This window comes from Falco biarmicus, chromosome 5 (genome assembly GCF_023638135.1).
Source record: "Falco biarmicus isolate bFalBia1 chromosome 5, bFalBia1.pri, whole genome shotgun sequence".
Classification (NCBI taxonomy): Eukaryota; Metazoa; Chordata; class Aves; order Falconiformes; family Falconidae; genus Falco; species Falco biarmicus.
The window spans coordinates 45,810,049-45,829,305 of record NC_079292.1 but is presented as its reverse complement, the minus strand read 5'-3'; the positions used below and the strand labels follow the sequence as shown (position 1 = coordinate 45,829,305).

The window sequence follows — 19,257 nt, the reverse complement described above, 5'->3', positions numbered from 1 at the left end:
AAAAAGAGATATAATTTCCTTGAGTGTACATTACTATCACTCTTTAGGTCAACCAGAGAGGCTCTTGGAGCACCTGTCTCCTGTAGTTGGTCTGTCCATTCACGTCCAGGCTCCTGTAGGGGGTGGAATGTCATGGTCTCTGTCCTTCCCTAGGCCTAGACAAACTACATCTACATAGGTACACCAGCTCACTGTGCCTGCACAAAATAGTTGTACATTAGGCAAGGCACACCTGGTAGCCCAAACAAATGTGGTAAGTCTATCAGAAATTACAGATGTCCTGCAGGATTCTATTACCACTTGCAGAAAAACGAGGCTATTTCTTTTGTCCTCTAACATTTAAACTATTATCTTCTATTATATCGCTAGATGTCTTAGCCAGAGGAACCATGAACTACAGATGGAATTGTAACTTTGTTTAAATGGGTTAATAAAGATAAATAGAAAAAAAAATGATGACTAATGTACAGACAGCACATCCAAACCCACAAGAAAAAAAAATTATGAATAGATTATCCAGATCTTAGCAATAAAACCAGCAAGAACAAGATGATGAAATTTTATTATGCTCATACCACTGAAATTCTCTGTTCCTTTGTCTTTCTACTAGAAGCTCTCTTTATATCACTGAAACAACACTCTTAGGGAGTTGGGTGATTCACATAAAGTGAGGAAAACACTTAATTCATGATAGATAAAACCCAAGTCCCGAGTCACTTAAATAATCCACGTGTAGACATCAAAAGCTGTACCTACAGTAAGCCATTTGAAATATATCTTAGAAAGACAAGAAGAGAATACAGAAATGCTGGATTACATTTAATAAAGAATTTTAATGGTGAGAAGTCAGAATTCAATTTTATGAGAATTGGCCAATAAAGCACAAGTGAATAGCACTGGTAAAAGAAACAGTCTCTCAGGAAAAAAAGTGCTCTTCCTCCCTCTATGTATATAGTTTGTTTGTTCAGAAGGAGCTGAACAAATAAATAAGGAGAGTCTTATTAAATTGAGTGGCTAATACAAAAAATACATGAAGTGTCACATGCAAGCCCAATTTTGTTCAGCCTCCATCCAGACCAAGAGCTATAGGATTTGTGGTAGAACAACCTCAGTTTTACTACCACTTTCTAAAATTCCAGTCTGATTAGGTAAGTTATATTTTACTATATGTACTAAAAAAACCTAAGTTAAAACTTGAAAGACAGACTAAAATTTCAGAAGATTTTACTTAACTCATTAAACTACTTGGCTCTCCTACCACATCTCATTTTTTCTCTCATGTGCTGTTAGTATACTTCACAGAGGCATATCTCTTTACCTTGAAACTGTATTACCTTCTCAAAGCCTTCAGTAATTAGCAATTCATGAGTTAAGAACTTACTAAGGCTTGTCTGGACAATCCAGAAAAAAATGATCAAGTGATTCAAACCCTGAACTAAATTCTGTTTGTTTCTTATCTGCATATACGTAACTTTTCAACCAAACTTCTATTTCAGAAACTGACCCTGTGAAAATTTGAAAACAAGACATGTATTTGCAAAATGCTAGATCACAGGTACAAGCCATAGCTAAGGTGCACAGAAAACAGAGCGTACAGTACCCTGAATTACTGTTGAGTTTGCTAGCTTCTTCAGGACTGGAAGCAGTAGAGGTGGGTGGCACTGAACTTAATACTGCTTCTGAGGTCTGAGTTAGTATCTCTCTAGAGTGCTGCACTGTGCCAGGGAGATACACATTTCAATTAAAATAGCCTTCAGCTTTAGTAATAGTACACTGAACTGAATAGTTGAGATGTATCCAAAAAGAGTTTTAGATAGATTTTAGAGAGCAATGAGATCTCATAAGGGTCAAGTGGCAGGGTCACAACAAACTGTATGTTTCTTACCTCAAAATTCATCATACTAAATTGAAGGATAAATTTACAGAAAAGGTTTGGAAGAAAATAGAAATTCCCAGCCAGATTTTGTGATAGCATGTTTGTAATACAAGAAGGAGAATAATTAGGGACAGGTTAAGAAAGAACTAGAAGGAGAAAGACAAAATAATTTTTGGTTGAACTCTGAGGAATCCCTTAACTGTCCACGACCCAGGCCCCTCAGAATTCATATTTTATGTATGAGATTGCTCCTGTCTCTCACATCCCAGTTGTGGTACTTTCAGACCCATGGCCTGGCAGTGCAGCATCACAACCTCCCTCCTTTTTAGGGACCCCACATAGCAGGTGTAGCTGACTGCATCCCCTGCCGCCAGCTGCATTTGGTACACGAGCATCTGGAACAGGAGAGAAGAGGCTACTGTGCTGTGCTAAACCTCACATTCATACAAACATCTTCAAAATCTGTCATGTGCTGAAGCATGTATGTACACTGCCGTCATGTGAGCTTGTATGCAGTCTTAGAAAGAAAAGGCCAAGCAAAACAGGAGGCAGAATGACCCCCACCTCTGCCTTCAAACTCAGCTCACCAGGTTTCTCTTTTTCCACTCTGCCACTGCCTGCCCTCACCAGACTGGTGGGAGGAAGGAATCTTTGGTCCCCTCTGCTGCTGCTTACACAGAACCACAGTGTTTCTCCTCACTGTGGGTAAACTGTTATATGTACAATACTCCAGGAAAAATAAGTAAAGCTATAAATGAAAATAACAGTATGAGTTGGAAGGCCAGACTTCCCTGGCAGTTTCATCCAAGCTATCAAAGCCTGCCTAGTGCAAAACTAACTGCTGAAGAGTTCCCATTCTGCTTTTTGCTGGTGCCTTCCTGTGCTAGCTGCAGAAGACATGAAAAGGGGAAAGGTATGACAGCTGTTTTGGAAATTTACATGATCTCTGGTTTAGATCTGTTTAAAATCTGTTTATTTTTTCTAGAGGAGTGCAAAGGGGCTCTGGCAGACAACAGAAAAATAATTATTTTGCACGCATTGTTTAACGCTATTCATTAGTTTTACATGAGTGGTGACAGGTCAGTCAAGAACAGAATCCCATTGTGTTAACCTTCAAAGAGCTTGCCATGTAATTGAATGCAGCAGGCATGGAATAAAGGAATTAAATATGCAGGCAGAATTAACACTCGTGGTTAGTAAACATCACATTGCAAACACCTACAATTTCTTTGTCTAAATTCTTGGGTCGAGATCTTGGGGAGAGCTGATTAGTTAAGCAACAAAACCAAAAGAATACTGAAGGAATGTGCATAAAGCACATGGAGGAAGGAGAAGCATGATGGGATCCGAATGCTATACTGTATCCAACTTCTCATGTATTAGTGCGTGGATTTACAACACACATGAAGAACAAGTGCCTTTCTGCTGTTGTTTTCTGCATAGGAAGTATGCCACATGTAGGGCCATGTGACAGACATTTTAGTAAATGTGATAAAGTTCTGATAATATATATTGCACATCTAGCTTTTGTTCTGCAGAACGATGAGAATACTGGGAGTCAGTAAATGGTATGATGTAAATTTGAAAATAGCTCCCCAGAATCTGCTGAATCCATTCAGAGTTAACTAGCAGGAGAACATCACCATTCTGTTCTGGGTCCATCTGTTGGCAATATCATGATGGAAACAGCTTTTTAAATGCTATTTTCAATAAGCTATCACACAACAGCTTGTTCCAACAATTCCAATACCTTTCTGTTTGCTTGCCACCTACTATAAAAAACATCTTAGAGGAAAGGAGGCATTTCAGTGCTATACTGATGTAGGGTGGGAGGGACGGGGAGACTACAGGAACAAGTAAAACAAGAAAGAACTATAAAAAGAGAAAAGGAGAAGAAGCTGTTATTTTAGAGTCCCTTCAATCCAGATTTAAACCAGGATGTGTAATCCAAACTACTGTAGTGTCGGAAGGATGGTCTGCACCAGCCAGTCATTAGAATTACTGTGCATTGACAGTGTCAGCCACAGGAAACCAATGGCTCCTAGATACAAAAGGGAGGTGGGAGGTGTACCTAGTAATTACCTTTAATTCTGAAAGACCCTCTGTACTGTGTGCTCCAATAAGTACTGAAAGGGAGAACTATCTCCATCACTGTAATATGCTCACTTGTGTGACACCAAAACAATCTGTCCTATGTAATTCTTACCAAAATACCCTGTATCCATCAGCTTACTTCTCAAGTAAAACAAATACCATCAACATACTGATGATACAAAGCCTGCATCCACTAACAGTAAAGTGACTTAGTTGCAGAGATCAGCTCAGGAATGAAGAAAAGATGGCTGCATTTGAACCTAATGATTGGTAGGAGAGGAAGAGAAGTTCTTTTGATTCACACCAAAAATGTTTCACAGTTAGTCAGTTCAGTGTGTTGTTGTCACAGCTAGCTTTGACACACCTAATGTCACACCTTTTTAAGGGGAACTAGATAATCTCCTGACCTGTTATCCTATGATCCTGTGATTCTAAAATGAACTCCTCTACGCTGATTACTTCTATACTACTGAATCAAGTACTAAGATTTAATTATTTAAAAACTTTTTTAAAAAGGCTGTACTCCTTAAAGAATTACAAGGGGCGCTCAAGTTTTCCATGCATCTTATTTACCTATTAGAAATATATATAGTTAAGAAATATGAAAGTCAAGAAGCAATCCTATACAAGAAGGTAAACTAAAGAAGTAACATAATGGGACCATGTAAGTAGACATAAAGAAAGAGGAAATAAACCCTGAAAAAGTAACAGGGAATTAATACTGATAAAAACAGAACATAAACTTCAAAGAAAACCAATAGTACTTGAAAATACATTACATAAAGACTTGATTCATCATTAGTGCTGATATCTCTCTGTACATTGCTGGAGTCATTCAGAAAATATTCTATCTTCTACTGCTATCAAGATTGCTTCCTAAGTACAAAAAATATTTTGTGTTCTGTTTATCTGTCTTTGACCTATTCATATTTGTACAGTGATAACATCCTTTTAGAATACATGCATCATAGCCTGCTTTTAAAATGAAAAATACAAATAATAAGAGGATGCTTATGGTGATCACCTACCTGAGGACGTATAACTTTCACTATGTTTTTAAGTGCAGTATCTGGTGATGGAGGAGAGCAGTCAGGTGTTGGGCCTGTAGAGCTGTTTCTATGGTTACCAGATCCTGGTGCGGTAATTGCTACCTGAGGTGCATTATCTGTGAATAAAAATAGCATTTATGTGAACTTACAAATACTTCACATATTTTAAAATCAAAAATTATTTTGAAAACAGAATGCTACTCAGAACACTATTTCAACTTACAAAACCTATTATAATTTACATGTATTTGGTAAGGAATATATTACGTACCTGCAGTTATTTTGTCAGCTCATATGTTTCTTCTATGTTAAGGCAGGATAGTGCACTCTCTTAATACTCAAGTAAAATAAGGCACAAGCCAAACACATACTTACTTTCATTACCCTGAATTAACTGATTGTGAATCCAAGTATTGTCACTGTAACAGGGGTGACTTGCAAGGGAGCTTTGTAATGCAACTCATATCTCACCCTGGAAAAGCTTAACACATATGAACCAGTCCAACAAGTTATATAAAAACATACTTGACTCAGAGCACACTAATAGCCATCACTGACAACTTTCCTGCACATAGTGAGCAATGTAACTGATCAGCAAAGATCAATTACATTAGAATATACTCAGCTCCTCAGATGACATTTGCATCCTCCATAGAGCTCTGTACTGCAGTAGCTACCTTTCTAGCAGTATCTCAGCCAGAGAACCTACAGCTGGCTTAAAAAATGTCTACATGCTTGCAGGTCCATGGGGGAACTGCTGTTCAGACATCATTTGTGATGCTATTGCCATTTTATGGCACTGTGAAGGACCATTACAAGGACTTAAAATATCACTCTTACCTTCTCTAAATGTTCTTAACACTGTTTGAACAATTTAAAGCTAGTGAAAGTCAGGTCAGAGGATAAAGAGGACTATGAAATAAGGCATAGCTTCCCAGCTGTGATGGTAACCAAGCACCAGAATGACTTAGCAGGAGGCCAAAAGCTCCACATTACTTCATGCCTTTAGAATTGTATTGTTAAAGAAATGCTTTACCTCAGATTCTAGGGGAAATATCATTGCCTTTGCATGGTTTTGGTGGTCTTTACAGTGCCTTTGAATTTACAGAGTACTTTTCTTTGTGGGTCACAAAGACATGTGCTCCATGCTCCTACATGTGCGGTAACACCTGCAGCACTGCATTAAGACAATGATTATATTCAAATCCCGTGTCTGTGGGCCTCATCTGACAGCCTGCAGAGTTCACAGAAGAAAGCCTATTTATTTGTAATTGAGGTAGATCTCCAATACATGCTTTCACTCAGTGGTTGAATCCACTCCAGAAAAAAAACCCGAACTCAAATGAAAGCAGCCTCAGTGCTACAAGCTGGGGAGGTTTTGCCTAACCAAATTCTGCAGGAACATACATAAACTCCTCCACCTGTGCAAGGCACAAATGCCTTCGTGAAAGCAATGACAGAAGCTTCTCCCTCACAGCCCTACTGACCTGAAAGAATTCTTGGAAGCGTAAAAGAGATATCAAAAGGAAGGAAATACCCAGTTACATTCACATAGCTAACATAGGATAAAGAGGAATAGTTGCAAGAATGTAAACTTCATGGCCTTTCCAACTTACTTTCATTGCATGGATGATGCTAAGTAATACTCCCTGTAGAAACACTACACAACTGTAGCGTGAGATCTTAAAGTTTCTAGTCAAATACTGACGAACAAACTGTTGTTCTAAAGCAAATATCAGGCTGGAATATTTCAGCAATACTGTTACACTTAAAGAAAGTGTAAACAAAAGTTCAGGTGGCAGTCTGGCAGATATCCAAAAAGGAGAAACCCTGTAGATAACCTCAGCTGTTAACCTGACATCTGACAGAGTGAACCCTCCCTGTGACAGAAACAGACAATTCCAACTTTTTTGAAAAACATCTCATCAAGACTTCCAGTCCTTTAGGTATGCAATCTTAACACATGGAAGGGCTCTTCCTGAATGATCACAAGTGTGCACAGAAATCTTGGGTCTGAATTAATTTAATTCAGAAAGTAATACATATGTGTTAATATGATGAATCAAACTTTTACACAGCCTTAGAAAGGAACTTAAGGTGACTCCTCATGATAAATCCCTGACAGAAGATCTTGGATGGCATTCCAGAAAGCCTTAATTCTTACGCTTTCCTGTCTGACTTGATATTTAACTGCTAAACTGTTCACATGCAGCATGTGAATGAGTATCCTGTGATTTGAAAGCCTAGCTCATCAAAGGAGGAACAGTGATTTGACAAGAAGACACCCCACCAAGGCCTTGCCCTGCTCTTTGGAAATCTCATAGTGAGGATGAAGGCTAAATATGAGGGTTAGGAGCATCTTAAGTGAGCTGAAAGTCTCATTCTCTTCTGCTCCAAAATATTAAATATCATCTTCCTTCACTCTATGGACAGACTCATCAACAGATAATTATCAACTAACTTACCTGGCTGAGGAATCAGAGACATGCTTTGACAGCCTTGCACTGTTTGTGGAGATACCAAACCAGGGGCTCTTCTGCTGCCCAGGCATGCAGCAATCCAGGCACCACCTAGGAAGCTAATAACCTCCAGTGTGAAATGTTCATGTCAGCCTAGCTAAGTGCACTTAGTGCACTTGTTTTCTTACTGATGGGAGAAACAAACAGAACGCTTGTCTCTGACAAACAGTGAAACCTATGAAGAGCACAAAGTCCCTGGCAGTTCAGCAGCCCTGCCTTTGTGTCGCTGTCCTCTCTATGAAGCCTGTGTGGCTGCACTTAAGCTCAAGCACAGCTGTGCTTCAGCTATTTAGCACATGAAAGCCTTGCAAGTGAAACCAGGAAGCTTCGCAGATGTAGAAGTATCTCAAATATGCATCACTCAAAGGACAGACAGTTAGAAACACAAATTGGGCTGATGGTAACGAATACAGTTTCTGCTCACCAATTCATTCTGTTTCAGGGCCCTCCTGACAGTCACCCCAGCTTAGTTTATGCACACTTTGAATATGCAGAAGAGGGTAACAAAAGGGTCAAGTTATATGAGCAAGATTTTGGTCTTTCCATAGGAAAGACTTCTTGTTGACCCTGTTCAATGACAGGTCACCGAAGTCTAGGGTTTGCCCCTACATACAATCACATCTAAGAAGCATCAAAATGACGGAGTGACATTCTTGGAATGAAAATTTATTGGAAGATATTCATAAGGGGAGGCAGGGCTGTTATATGCCGCACTAGATAGGGCTGAGAAAAACTTCTTCAGCTATAGTGTGTGCATACTATAATCAGTTCAGGAACATACATAATATGCAGCAATCTCAAAACAGAGTAGCAACAGCCTTTCCCTCCAAGCAAAATAAAGTGGTAATAAAAAAAAAGAATCATGCTTTTAGAATCTAAAAATACAGCTTCGCCAAAAAAATCCAAAATATTTCTCTTTGAAATAAACATCCCAGAAAAAAACCCCAACTGCTCAGTATTTCATGCCTTCATGCCTTTCTCAGGGGAATAAAGTGTCTGACATGTAATGGTTTCTTGTAAACAACTTCTTTATTGTGGACAGCTGTTTATTTTCACAGTAGGATCTTCTCATCAGGCAGCCAATAATGATTTACTACCTGGGTCTGCTCTGTCAGAGAGAGAATATCACCATCAAATTAATTCCTGCAACCAATTTGGGCAACCTCTCTGTTTATGTATACAAAACTCATCATTACATTAAGAATTTATTTGAATATATTTTCTTTTGTAATTAAATTACATAATAATTATGTTTTAATTTTCTTTTCTCTCTGGTAACAAAACTAAAGCAAACATTTTTTTTCCCTTTAGGTAATCATAATACTAACACTTTCAATGGAACAGTTCTTGGCAAAAAGAACTTGGAAACTTGCGAACCTACCAAATTTACTTAGGAAAGATCAGCTCTCGTGCTGAGTTTCTGGTCGGTGCTATAGATGGGGCCAACAGGGAAGTATTTATGGCTGTCATTCTCTTCTAGTTCCTGGCTCAAGTTGCAATAAGCTGAGATGCTTCTGTACAAGTCAGATAACACTAGGCTCCAGGGATGATATGGCAGCTAAAAATTACTGAACCGCAGCATGCTCTAACAATATTTCCTCCTGTCTCCATCGTATATGAGAAACTGTCACAAGGATTATGTAATTGGAGCTTATTCTGACTTTTAAAAATGGTTACTAGGACTTCCCACCCTCCACTCGCTTTGTTTCAGGGCAAAGGAAATAGAATAGGGTAGGATAAAGAAAATATACTATGTTATGTTTTCCATGTCAGGAATAACCAAAATATTTTTAAAACTGTTAGATAAACTCAGGTTTTGGATTAACTGGGCTCTGTTAGTGGGGACTATAAAAATAGCTATGCTTATTTATATCCTGGCAAATCTTACCTATTTGCTTTGTTGGTTGGTTGATTGATTGGCTCAGCATACAAGGTTTTAAAGGACAGAAAGTGTTACAATGCCATCTTGATCATGTTTACCACTCATCATCTCATGGACATATGAAAAAAGATGGTGATTTTTAAATTTCTCACAGGATTAGACAGGTTTCCACATCCTAATTTCCAAATCTCAATGACTTCTACAATTCTATTTGCTACTTTTCCCAGTTTTTGAAATATTTACAGTAGAAACAAGACTCAGAATTTACAAGAATGGTCACACTAGTGCTTCATACAACTTGCCTGTGCGCACTAGACATTTCCTTATGATGCATACATCAAAAGACTGTAATCACAAATGATGACATCATTGCCTGGAAGTTGAAAGTCAGGTTGTTCCTAACACCATTTACAAAATTTTTACTCTCGTGCCATACTGGCATTATTTATATTAGAGCTACACCCTTTGATTATAGACAAGTGGCTTGATTTCGGTTACACTAAAACCTGTTAATACTGAATCAACTCCACCAAATCTAGAAATCCAGATTAGTTTTTTACTGATCTATTCCAGTTATTCCGTATTTCACCAACAGTTATTTTATATACTCTTACAGCAAAATGATAAAAAGAAATTGAATAGCATTGAATAAGAACTAATTCACATAATTCTTCTTTTTTTACTTTAAGAATTTAGGAGTTTTTAAGTCATTTCATATGGGCAATGTTTATTTTTACAGCACCTTTTAATGAGAACATTAAGAGAAGGAAAGGAGCAAGACAAACACCTCACAAAATCTATTTTTACCACACTGTCATATATAATACAACTGCAAAACAGAGAGATGTTTTTTTGTGCAGTGTTCAGTTTTATCTCTTATACAGTTCAATATTACTGAAGCCTAATTAATATAAGCATAGTTATCTTGTTCATAAAAATGTTTAACTATGAATATACACTAACCTCATGTCTCACACAAAAAATATAAGAATTAACATTATAACCATTCCTTTCATAGGAAGGAAAGTTGGGTCTGCTATCACTGACGTTATAAGTACTCAGCGATTCATTTGCAATGCAGTCTTTCAGTACGAAAAGGATTTCCATGTAAAATGAAGATAATATTATGTAATGTGTTCTACATGTCTATCTAGTAAGATTGATTTTTGGAATCAAATTGCAGGGCTTAAAGGTAAACTTCAGTATTCATACGCTAGCAACTAAATTGCTATCCAAAGAAATGGCATTAATTTGTTCTTAGTCTTGAGTGATTCAGAAACTGATCTTCAGACTTGCAAGTGGGATTTCTCTAAATAGAGCCACATTTTAGTGGGCATGCTAAACTCCTCTTTAAGTCAATGAAACCCCATTAAAACAGTGTTAATTAGAATTTAGAATGTGTTCTATATTTAGATATATTATCCTGAAAAAATACTAGGTCAGAAGAACAAGCCCTAAGCTTCACTGATTATACTAAGATATGCATTAGCTTTAAATAAAGTCTAGATATCTAGCTCAGACACTTCTATTGCAGACATAAAGGGCAAGATTCTACCACGTAAGCATTGTTAACTAATGCCATCTCAGTGGTCCAAGGAAATTCAAAGCATCTGCAAGAGGCTTTCAGGAACTATGGAATTTCACTGCCCTTCTAAAGCATCACCTTGGGACACCCAAAAGCATTTCAAATGTTAGTAGACAGCTATATATTGGCAACTGAACCAGGGTCCCAAAATTTTAAGGGATGAATTGCAACTCACACTCTTTAAAACTGTAACCATTGCTTCCAAAAATCTTCGTGAAAATGGTAATTTATTTCTACCATCACAGTAAAAAACGATAGAAATTTTTTTCTGAAGTGTAAAGGATAACAGGAGGTCAACAAAAGAGAGAAGTGCAAGGAGCTCCAGTTCATGGATATAGTGACTGCTTTACACTTTCAAGGATCACTCAGATTTCAGTCTGGAGAGAGTAAAATGAAAGTGAGTATTTTCTTCTTTTCATATACTGTCAAAGAAACTATGGTGTTCTTTTACTGTTATCTTCTACTAAGATGTCAGACAAAACCATAAAAATGTTAACTGTTTAACTGAAATGATAAAAAAATCATGCACTGGGACCTTTGTCTTTTACTGTGCTGTGTGACATCAGTACTCAGCAGATGATTGTCTTTTTTCATATGGTACGCTGCATAGAGAAAAATGCCCTTATGGATAGTAACAGACTGTATCGCCACAGTTCAACAAGTGCTTCATCAAAATTTTCATCCAGCTATCCATGTACTGTGAGGACAAACTGCTCACTGGAACTTTTCTAGCAGATAATTTTTCTCATAAATGTACTCAAAAATAAGGCACTATATTTATATCTATCTAATGCCACAATATTGACTGTTGGGCAGATACCAAGTAGGCCAGCCAGGACACTTCCTAGCACATCTCAGCAAGCAAAATATCAAAAGCCCAAAGTCGGTCCATATTCCAGAAATATAGTTATAATTAGATTTCACCTCAGAAATAAATCTTCACAATGGAACACACAGTCAATCTGTATTTTATCACTTTCATTATAGAAACATGCTAGCATCCTTTTCAAAATCTACAGTTACACCTGTATTACCTATTATATCCGTTATTTCTGCAACATAGTGTAATGGCAATGGATCAGCAGATCAAAGCAGTTGATCCTCATAACACTCCATTTACGACACATGTGGGTTTGAATTTTTAGCACTACATAGCATCTTATTCTGCCAAACACCCCCACCACACATGTACCTCACTGTTTCCAGAAGGACCCTATACTTTTGGTATCCACCTGAAATGGAGCTTCAGATCAAAAAGGAGTCTGGTTTGTACTCCAAAACCAGCCTGTGACTGAAGCAATGAACAGTAACTGGGAACAATGATTTACTTCAAATTGACATCCAGTGCTCTGAACCAAAATGCAAATGTATACTCAGTCTATTTCCACATTCCATTTATTTGTGGAGTCACATAAATACTATATATGCTCAGATTTACAACTTGCTATAAGAATGGAAGAAACATATATTTAACATATATTAGAGGTATGGGCCAGTAATAATCTAGAACTAGATTATATGGTACACATCTAATGGTGTGTATAAATACACACACTAAATTCTAAAACCTCTGAAAATATAACAGTACATATGAACAAAATACTTAAAGCACAAAGTCTAATTATTATGACCTTGTAGAGCTTTATACTATCACCTCAGGGCCTGGATAGATTTGTACACTGCAACCCTGGGAGAAGAAAAAGAAGGGTGGAAAATGAATGTGCACATATATACATATAGATACACCTGCATATATATAGAAAACAACTTCAAAGACACCCTATTACTGGTAAATAACTTAATTTTATTCTTCAAGCTCTGCTCAGTGTGGAAGATTGCATGCAAATCTTCAAACTACTTGAAGGCAGGCCAAAACCCTGCATCTGTTTTGGACACCCCACCATCAGGATAATGCAACAATGTGAATAAAGCTACAGATGGCTTGGTGTTGTCTTGAGATGAAAATGCTTTTTAGTGTGGTATTAAGACAGACCTAAGTTCGATCAGCTATAGCAGACTTAATTTGCTAGACTATTTGAAAACTACTACAGAAACATTTAACCAGTCTGGCAATTTCTATGGGTTTCAATCTGTCTTTAGAAAAAATGTTGGAATGCCTTTGTCTGTACAATTTACATGTCCTCTTAACATCCAATGTGTTATGGGGAGGCACAAAGCTCTGGAAAGAACATGGCAATGCTAATCACCTGTCTCGGACAGAAAGCAATCATAACCACAATCAAAATCTTAGTAGAGACTAGAAGGAGATAATATGGAAATAGTACTGTTTCTGGAGGATCAGTCACCTGTGACTGAATTTACATGCATCTCCTTGCAGAGTTCATAGCCCCCAGAGGGCTAGTTTCATTGACAGACTAAGAAATGAACAGGTTAATGTAGGTCCCATCACAGATGGGACCATAAGGAGTACATTTTAGTGCTCTTCAATAATGGGGGAATGATCATATAGTCCTTTAAAAAACTTCATAACTGGAATGGAAGAAGGCTTCCACTTATAACTGCACTAGAGTGATATATAAACCAGTATTTTCTGATTCATGGGATAATCAAAGTTATGGAAGTTTTATCAGGGATACGCTGGTATCCTTACGCTGAGCAGAAGACCAAGAAACTTGCTCAGATTATGCCTCAGGGAATCTTTAATACTTTTGCTGATCTTAATCTAAAGTGAGAGAGAACCCCAGGCCCACACGAAGGATCATCTGAATCCTATTCCTTATGGTAAAGAGAATTTGGGCACCATGATCTTCCTGAAGCTTACCGATTGCTCATTAAAACACTATTAACCCTTTCTAAGGCAGATTCACCCCATTACACTAAAACATACCCATAGACAGATTTCAGTGCAAGTCTTAAAACCATACATCTGAACATTTTGTGTGGAGACAGCACTACCTAGGTGAAGTTCATTCATCATGGGTCAATCTAGGCTGCTGGGTTCCACCAGCAGTGCATTTACAAGGCAGGAGCCCAAGCCAACAAGTAGGAAGAAACTAACAAAGATCCAAAACTGACCAGAGTATGTCACAAAACAGTACAAATTGCCCTGATTTGGTACAGAGCTCCCATGTGTAAGATTTCTTGGAGAGCACGTGTGAATAAAATTTAATGTCTCCTGTCAGTGGTGGACCCATTGCAAAGATTCACAGCAATTGCATACAGTAAATTAAGCCAGGCTGCAGTTCATACAGAAATCCAGGAAAAAATATAAAATCTCCTTTTTGCCAGGCAGATAGTAAAAATGTTCACATTATAGTGGCCCCAACTGAGGGACTAGGCAATTTTCCATAGTATAGGATTCAGCTTTAAAATTGTTTTAACTTGACTAAATCCCCAAAGCAAATCTTCTCTCCTACATGACTACCCAACATGGCATAAATCTAGGAACTACAGATAAGGACAACCATGTACTTCAGGATTTCAAGGAATGAACATTACAAGAGGCATTCCAAAAGAGCAGATGGAATACTGAATAACAGAATCGGTAGGTAGCTACACTGGATGCACAGAGAGAACAGTTGGAATAAACCGTTTGAATTCGCTCTTTTGAATTTGTTTTGTTTCCCACACACTTAAACCTGAATAACCATTGTTCTGAGTAGGATTATAAATATATATTTGCAACTGTCTTGTTGAAAGCACTTGAAGCTATAACTGGCCTAATCTTGGATATGGCAGGTATTTCGGGATTGTGTTTGGAATTAATTACCAGTAAAGTGCCTTCCAGTGGCAGCAGGGGGTCTGCTCAGTTGTTTCTGCATCATCCATGAGTGTTGGGTATAACTATTATCAAGTTTTTGTTTCCTCTAATCACCCACCTGCACAAATAGACTTTGGAACTGCTTCAAGCTTGCATAACCCTTGTAATACTAGGCAACTGTCTGGAAAAACATCTCTCATTAAGTACTAATGAGAGATGATGGGTGATTTCCACCATTTCCTGAGTAACCTTTTGAGACTGCCTCTGCAAGCTGTTGATGTCTAATTGAGCGTTCAAAAACAAAGCTACACAGTTGCCATATACTTTTTTTTTTAATGTTCTTTTGTGTGTGTGTGTGTTGGCTTTTCCATGTTTAAAAGCTTTGTAGTGAAATGACTGCATTTGCTTATGACAGATATTTCATAATTTCTACATTTGCCTTGTCTCAGCATGTAGTCATCATGTTTCTGGAAGTTCAGTGAAAAGCATAGAGTGTACTTACAGGTGCCAAAATATTTTTGTTTATTTCAGTCATTCAGTAAAAACTGGAATGCCTTGTTGTCTTGTAAAAAAAAATCTTTCAAATGTTACATATTAGGGATGTCTGTGCTTATTTTTAAATTTAACTCATCAGTGAGAGGCCACTGAATGCTATCATATGCATGCCTTAGTATCTCACAAGGCTTCTCCTATAATCCAAAGGGAATAACCAAACTGTGCTGTGCAAAGTATTCTACTATTGCAAATGCAATAGATGATTAGTGAATTAGACTACATTTTCAAATAATCTTAGAATATAAACCACAAAAGGTGATGAGAGTAAGTGCTCTCATAATACTGAGGATAACCATACTCCTCTGGGATCAAGCTCAGTTAATAAATAATTTAAGCAGTCTTAAAGATAAACTTTCCAAGATGCATCTACCCTTTGTTGCAATGATTTTGAAATTTATGGAAATTTATTTATGGGGAAAAAAAAATATTTTCATGGGCTTCAGTTCTTCTGAAATATCAATTAGTTAATAAAGCTCTTTATGACAATAATGAAGTTAGAAAGCTAACCAAAATATTTTAAAACCAGAGAGCTACAAATGTTGTTATAAAATGTTTCAATACGTAGTTATTCTTATTTAAACTATCCACATTTTTGAGTGACTCCAGAGAGCTCAACACTCACTCTAAAAATTTACATTTTTGTATTTAATATACACTTACCTGGAAAAAAGTATTTTGTTCCAAACTCAAAATGTATATTGTATCCAGTGTAACAGTACACTTATTAAGCATAAATAGTTTGTCCAGCAGATAGTGCACACTACTAATACACAGTCAGAATTCAGGGAATATTAAAAGCCTTTGCTGTTTATTTTGAAAGCAATATGGAAACATTTGTACCAGAATGGACCAGCTATCTAGTCCAATTTGCTGTCCTGTTAATGTCCAAATGATTTGAGAAAGATAAAGGAAATACTGCGGATCATTTTCGAATAACACAATCCAGTTTCCAACCATTAATACCTAATTTCTGGCACTACAGCATTAGAGTTTTTAGTAACTAAAAAAAGCCCAAACACTTGATTGTAATTTTTTAATTTACAACTTATCTTTTTTTATAATTAACATGCCCAAACAATTATAGCATATATTATTTGTACATATTTTTATTTATATTTAACATTTTCTTTTTAAAAACTCAAAATCTATCCCTTTTACTAATATTCCTGCATTATTTTCTATATGCTGCAATTTAGATGACATAATATGTTACAACAGTTACATATTTACACATTATTATGTTTACCTTCTGACTGACAAAGCAGGATTTACTTCTGCTCTGACTGTTTAGAATCTTCTATATGCTTCAGCATATTTAACTTAGCGCCACAATGTGCAGCTTGCCTCAGTGGTTTTCTCTTGTTTTAGTTTTGGGTTCTCTAAGATCCACAAACTAGCTTTGCAGATTTCTTTAAATCCTTCGTATTAAGTATTCCCACTAACACTACCTACTACATTTCTTACAGAGACCACAGATACAGAGTTTGGATAAACCCTTGGAATTTCTAAGAGCTGTAGTTAACTATACAGAGGAACGATAAAGATAGCAGAAAACTTCACATATATTGAAGAGGTATGCTATTGATACCAAACAAATAAATCACAATTTCTAGACCATGCTGCTTTGACCTATTTGTTTGACAGAGCCAGATCCCTATATTCAGACAAGAAGGAATATTCCAACACAGTGGGCCAGAAACAAAGTAGCTGATCCCATCCAGCCACTAATACCAAAAAGAGGGATCAGAATTAAGTGAAAGTATGCTTTTCTTGCCAAGTTTTATGGAGAAAAACATGGCTTTAAGACTTGAAGTTAAGAAATGTTGAATAGCTTTAACTACAACAAAGAATTACAATTAAATTACAGTGGAATACAGGTATTTAGCCAAAATCAAAGGCAAGATTCACAGAATTCCTGTCATTCTTACTGCCAGAACTCCTAACCACTAACAACTTCCTATTGCAAATGTTATTATTCTATTAGAACAGAAGTCACAAACTCATTCCACACTGTGTTTATCAGGCCAATATCTACTATTGGGCAAAGAATTTATAAAATGTCATCTTTGTTTGCAATTGTTTCACAAGGCATTCAACACTTTGGTTAAATTTAACAATGGCAAATCCTTGCTGAAGTTATTACAGGCTGGATGAGAAAAACTCTGAAAGACAAAACTGATCAGAAAAAAAAAGGATTTTTTGCAAATTTTACTTACACAATATTAATAGAAAGTTTTGATATTTTTTCATCATAATGTGAGAGAGAAATAGATGTAAAAATAATGGATATGCTCTTGGAGAAGAATTTCATTTCAATCCCAGAACTACTGGTAAGGAACTGGTTTTAATTGTGCCATATTATTTATGTACCTTCCAGCAGGAAGGGAATGATATCTAAAAGAAAAATGACATGAAGTGAACAGCTGGAGCTAGAGCAGAAAGAATATTTTTACTAACAGCTGTTTTTAATGTCCTCTTCCAGAACAGATACTACTGCATATAATGACATTGTATTATAGAAAGAAAAATACACCCTGCCCTTGAGTAAAAAATATGAAATGGTTCTTCTGAAGACTTTTCTTGCTTTCTGAAAACAATAAAGCAACTGTGAAAATATTCTTTCATATGAGTTCTTCCCAATCTGCAATATTTGAAGGTGTATCAGAAAAGAAGGAAAAGAGAAGGTACAGTAGAAAATTATTCTATTATTAGCGCTGCTAGTAAAGATATGATGCATCTCTATGTTTGTGGATTGGCAACACAAACGCATTCCCATCCTATTGTTATATATAGCAAAATCCTACATCTCTTGCTAAGTTCAAATTTTCTTTTGAGGTGGCACAAAAATGAAAAAGGTATAAAAAGGGCAAAAATGAAATGTCTGTAAAGAAACAGAAGGAAAAATTTTGGCAGCCAGCTACATACTGCCATCAGGACTAGCAGATGCAGAAAAGGAGACAGAAGCTGAGAAAATGGAAGCAAATTACTGGGTTTTATTTAACTTAAAATAGAACGAGAGAAAATCTTTGGTTTTTTTACAGAATGCAACACTGATTACCTTCTCTAGAATTCAATGTTTTTCTATTTTTTAATCATCTCTGACACTGAACAAAACAAATAAATCTGTTCATTATGTACAAAAATGGTTTATTTTAGTAATTGCTTAAATATTTTCACAAATATTTTGATTTTAAAAAAATTGAGGAAGCTACGCCAAGATTTCTGCTTTCCAAATGTACTAAAGTTAGTAGAAAAGTTTATTAAAAAAACCCTCATAAAACATATAGTTTCACAAAAAGTGAGCTCCCAGTAGAACACACTTAAAGGTACCGAAATATTAAATACAGTAACATTTTTTTCACAAAACTAACACATTTATTTTGTTACTTACTGGACAGCAAAGGCAGTAGAAATAGGGTATGATTTTTTTTTATCCTAAAAGATAGAATCTTTTCAGATCTGATTCAGGTCAATGCTGAAGTAAAATTATTAGCATGCATATTCAGTTAATTGTATTTCATAAACTAAAATCATAGTCCAATTTTGATGCAGTCAGACACAAAAATAAGTTATCCTAAAATCTGTCAGTCAGAAGGACCAGCAAAACTTTTTCAGTTTGCTTGGTGGTGAGTAGATGGGGAAGAATTATTGCTATGCTAGGTCTACTAGAACTATATAAAAGAGAGCAAGGTTATTAATTGCATTCATATCAAACCAAGTGCCTCTTCACTACAGTATTTGAAAAAGCACAATAACTGTGTGGCAATAGATGATCCCTACAGAGAAGAAATGACGGACAGCAGGGTGGGGAAGCAGGCAGAGCTATGATCCAGAGACATCAGTATCTGTCTGTTAGCAGAGCCATCAAACCAATGTATGAATGCAGTGTATAGCTGGTAGTGAATCTTTCGACAAATTATTTTCACCATATAAAAAGTGATTAATTCAAACTGATTTTCTTGGCAAAATGTTCAAT

The 19,257-nt window shown here is 36.5% G+C and overlaps 1 protein-coding gene across 4 annotated transcripts in view; it reads right to left on the bottom strand.

The window, feature by feature from the left end:
- ANKS1B (ankyrin repeat and sterile alpha motif domain containing 1B) overlaps positions 1 to 19,257 on the bottom strand; it is a 442,225-nt gene that overhangs the window by 278,787 nt on the left and 144,181 nt on the right. For all 4 annotated transcript variants that reach the window (XM_056341207.1, XM_056341208.1, XM_056341209.1 and 1 more), the window contains exon 11: positions 4,999 to 5,135. In XM_056341207.1, coding sequence (XP_056197182.1) covers positions 4,999 to 5,135 — 137 coding nt within the window. The remainder of the gene's footprint in view (positions 1 to 4,998; positions 5,136 to 19,257) is intronic.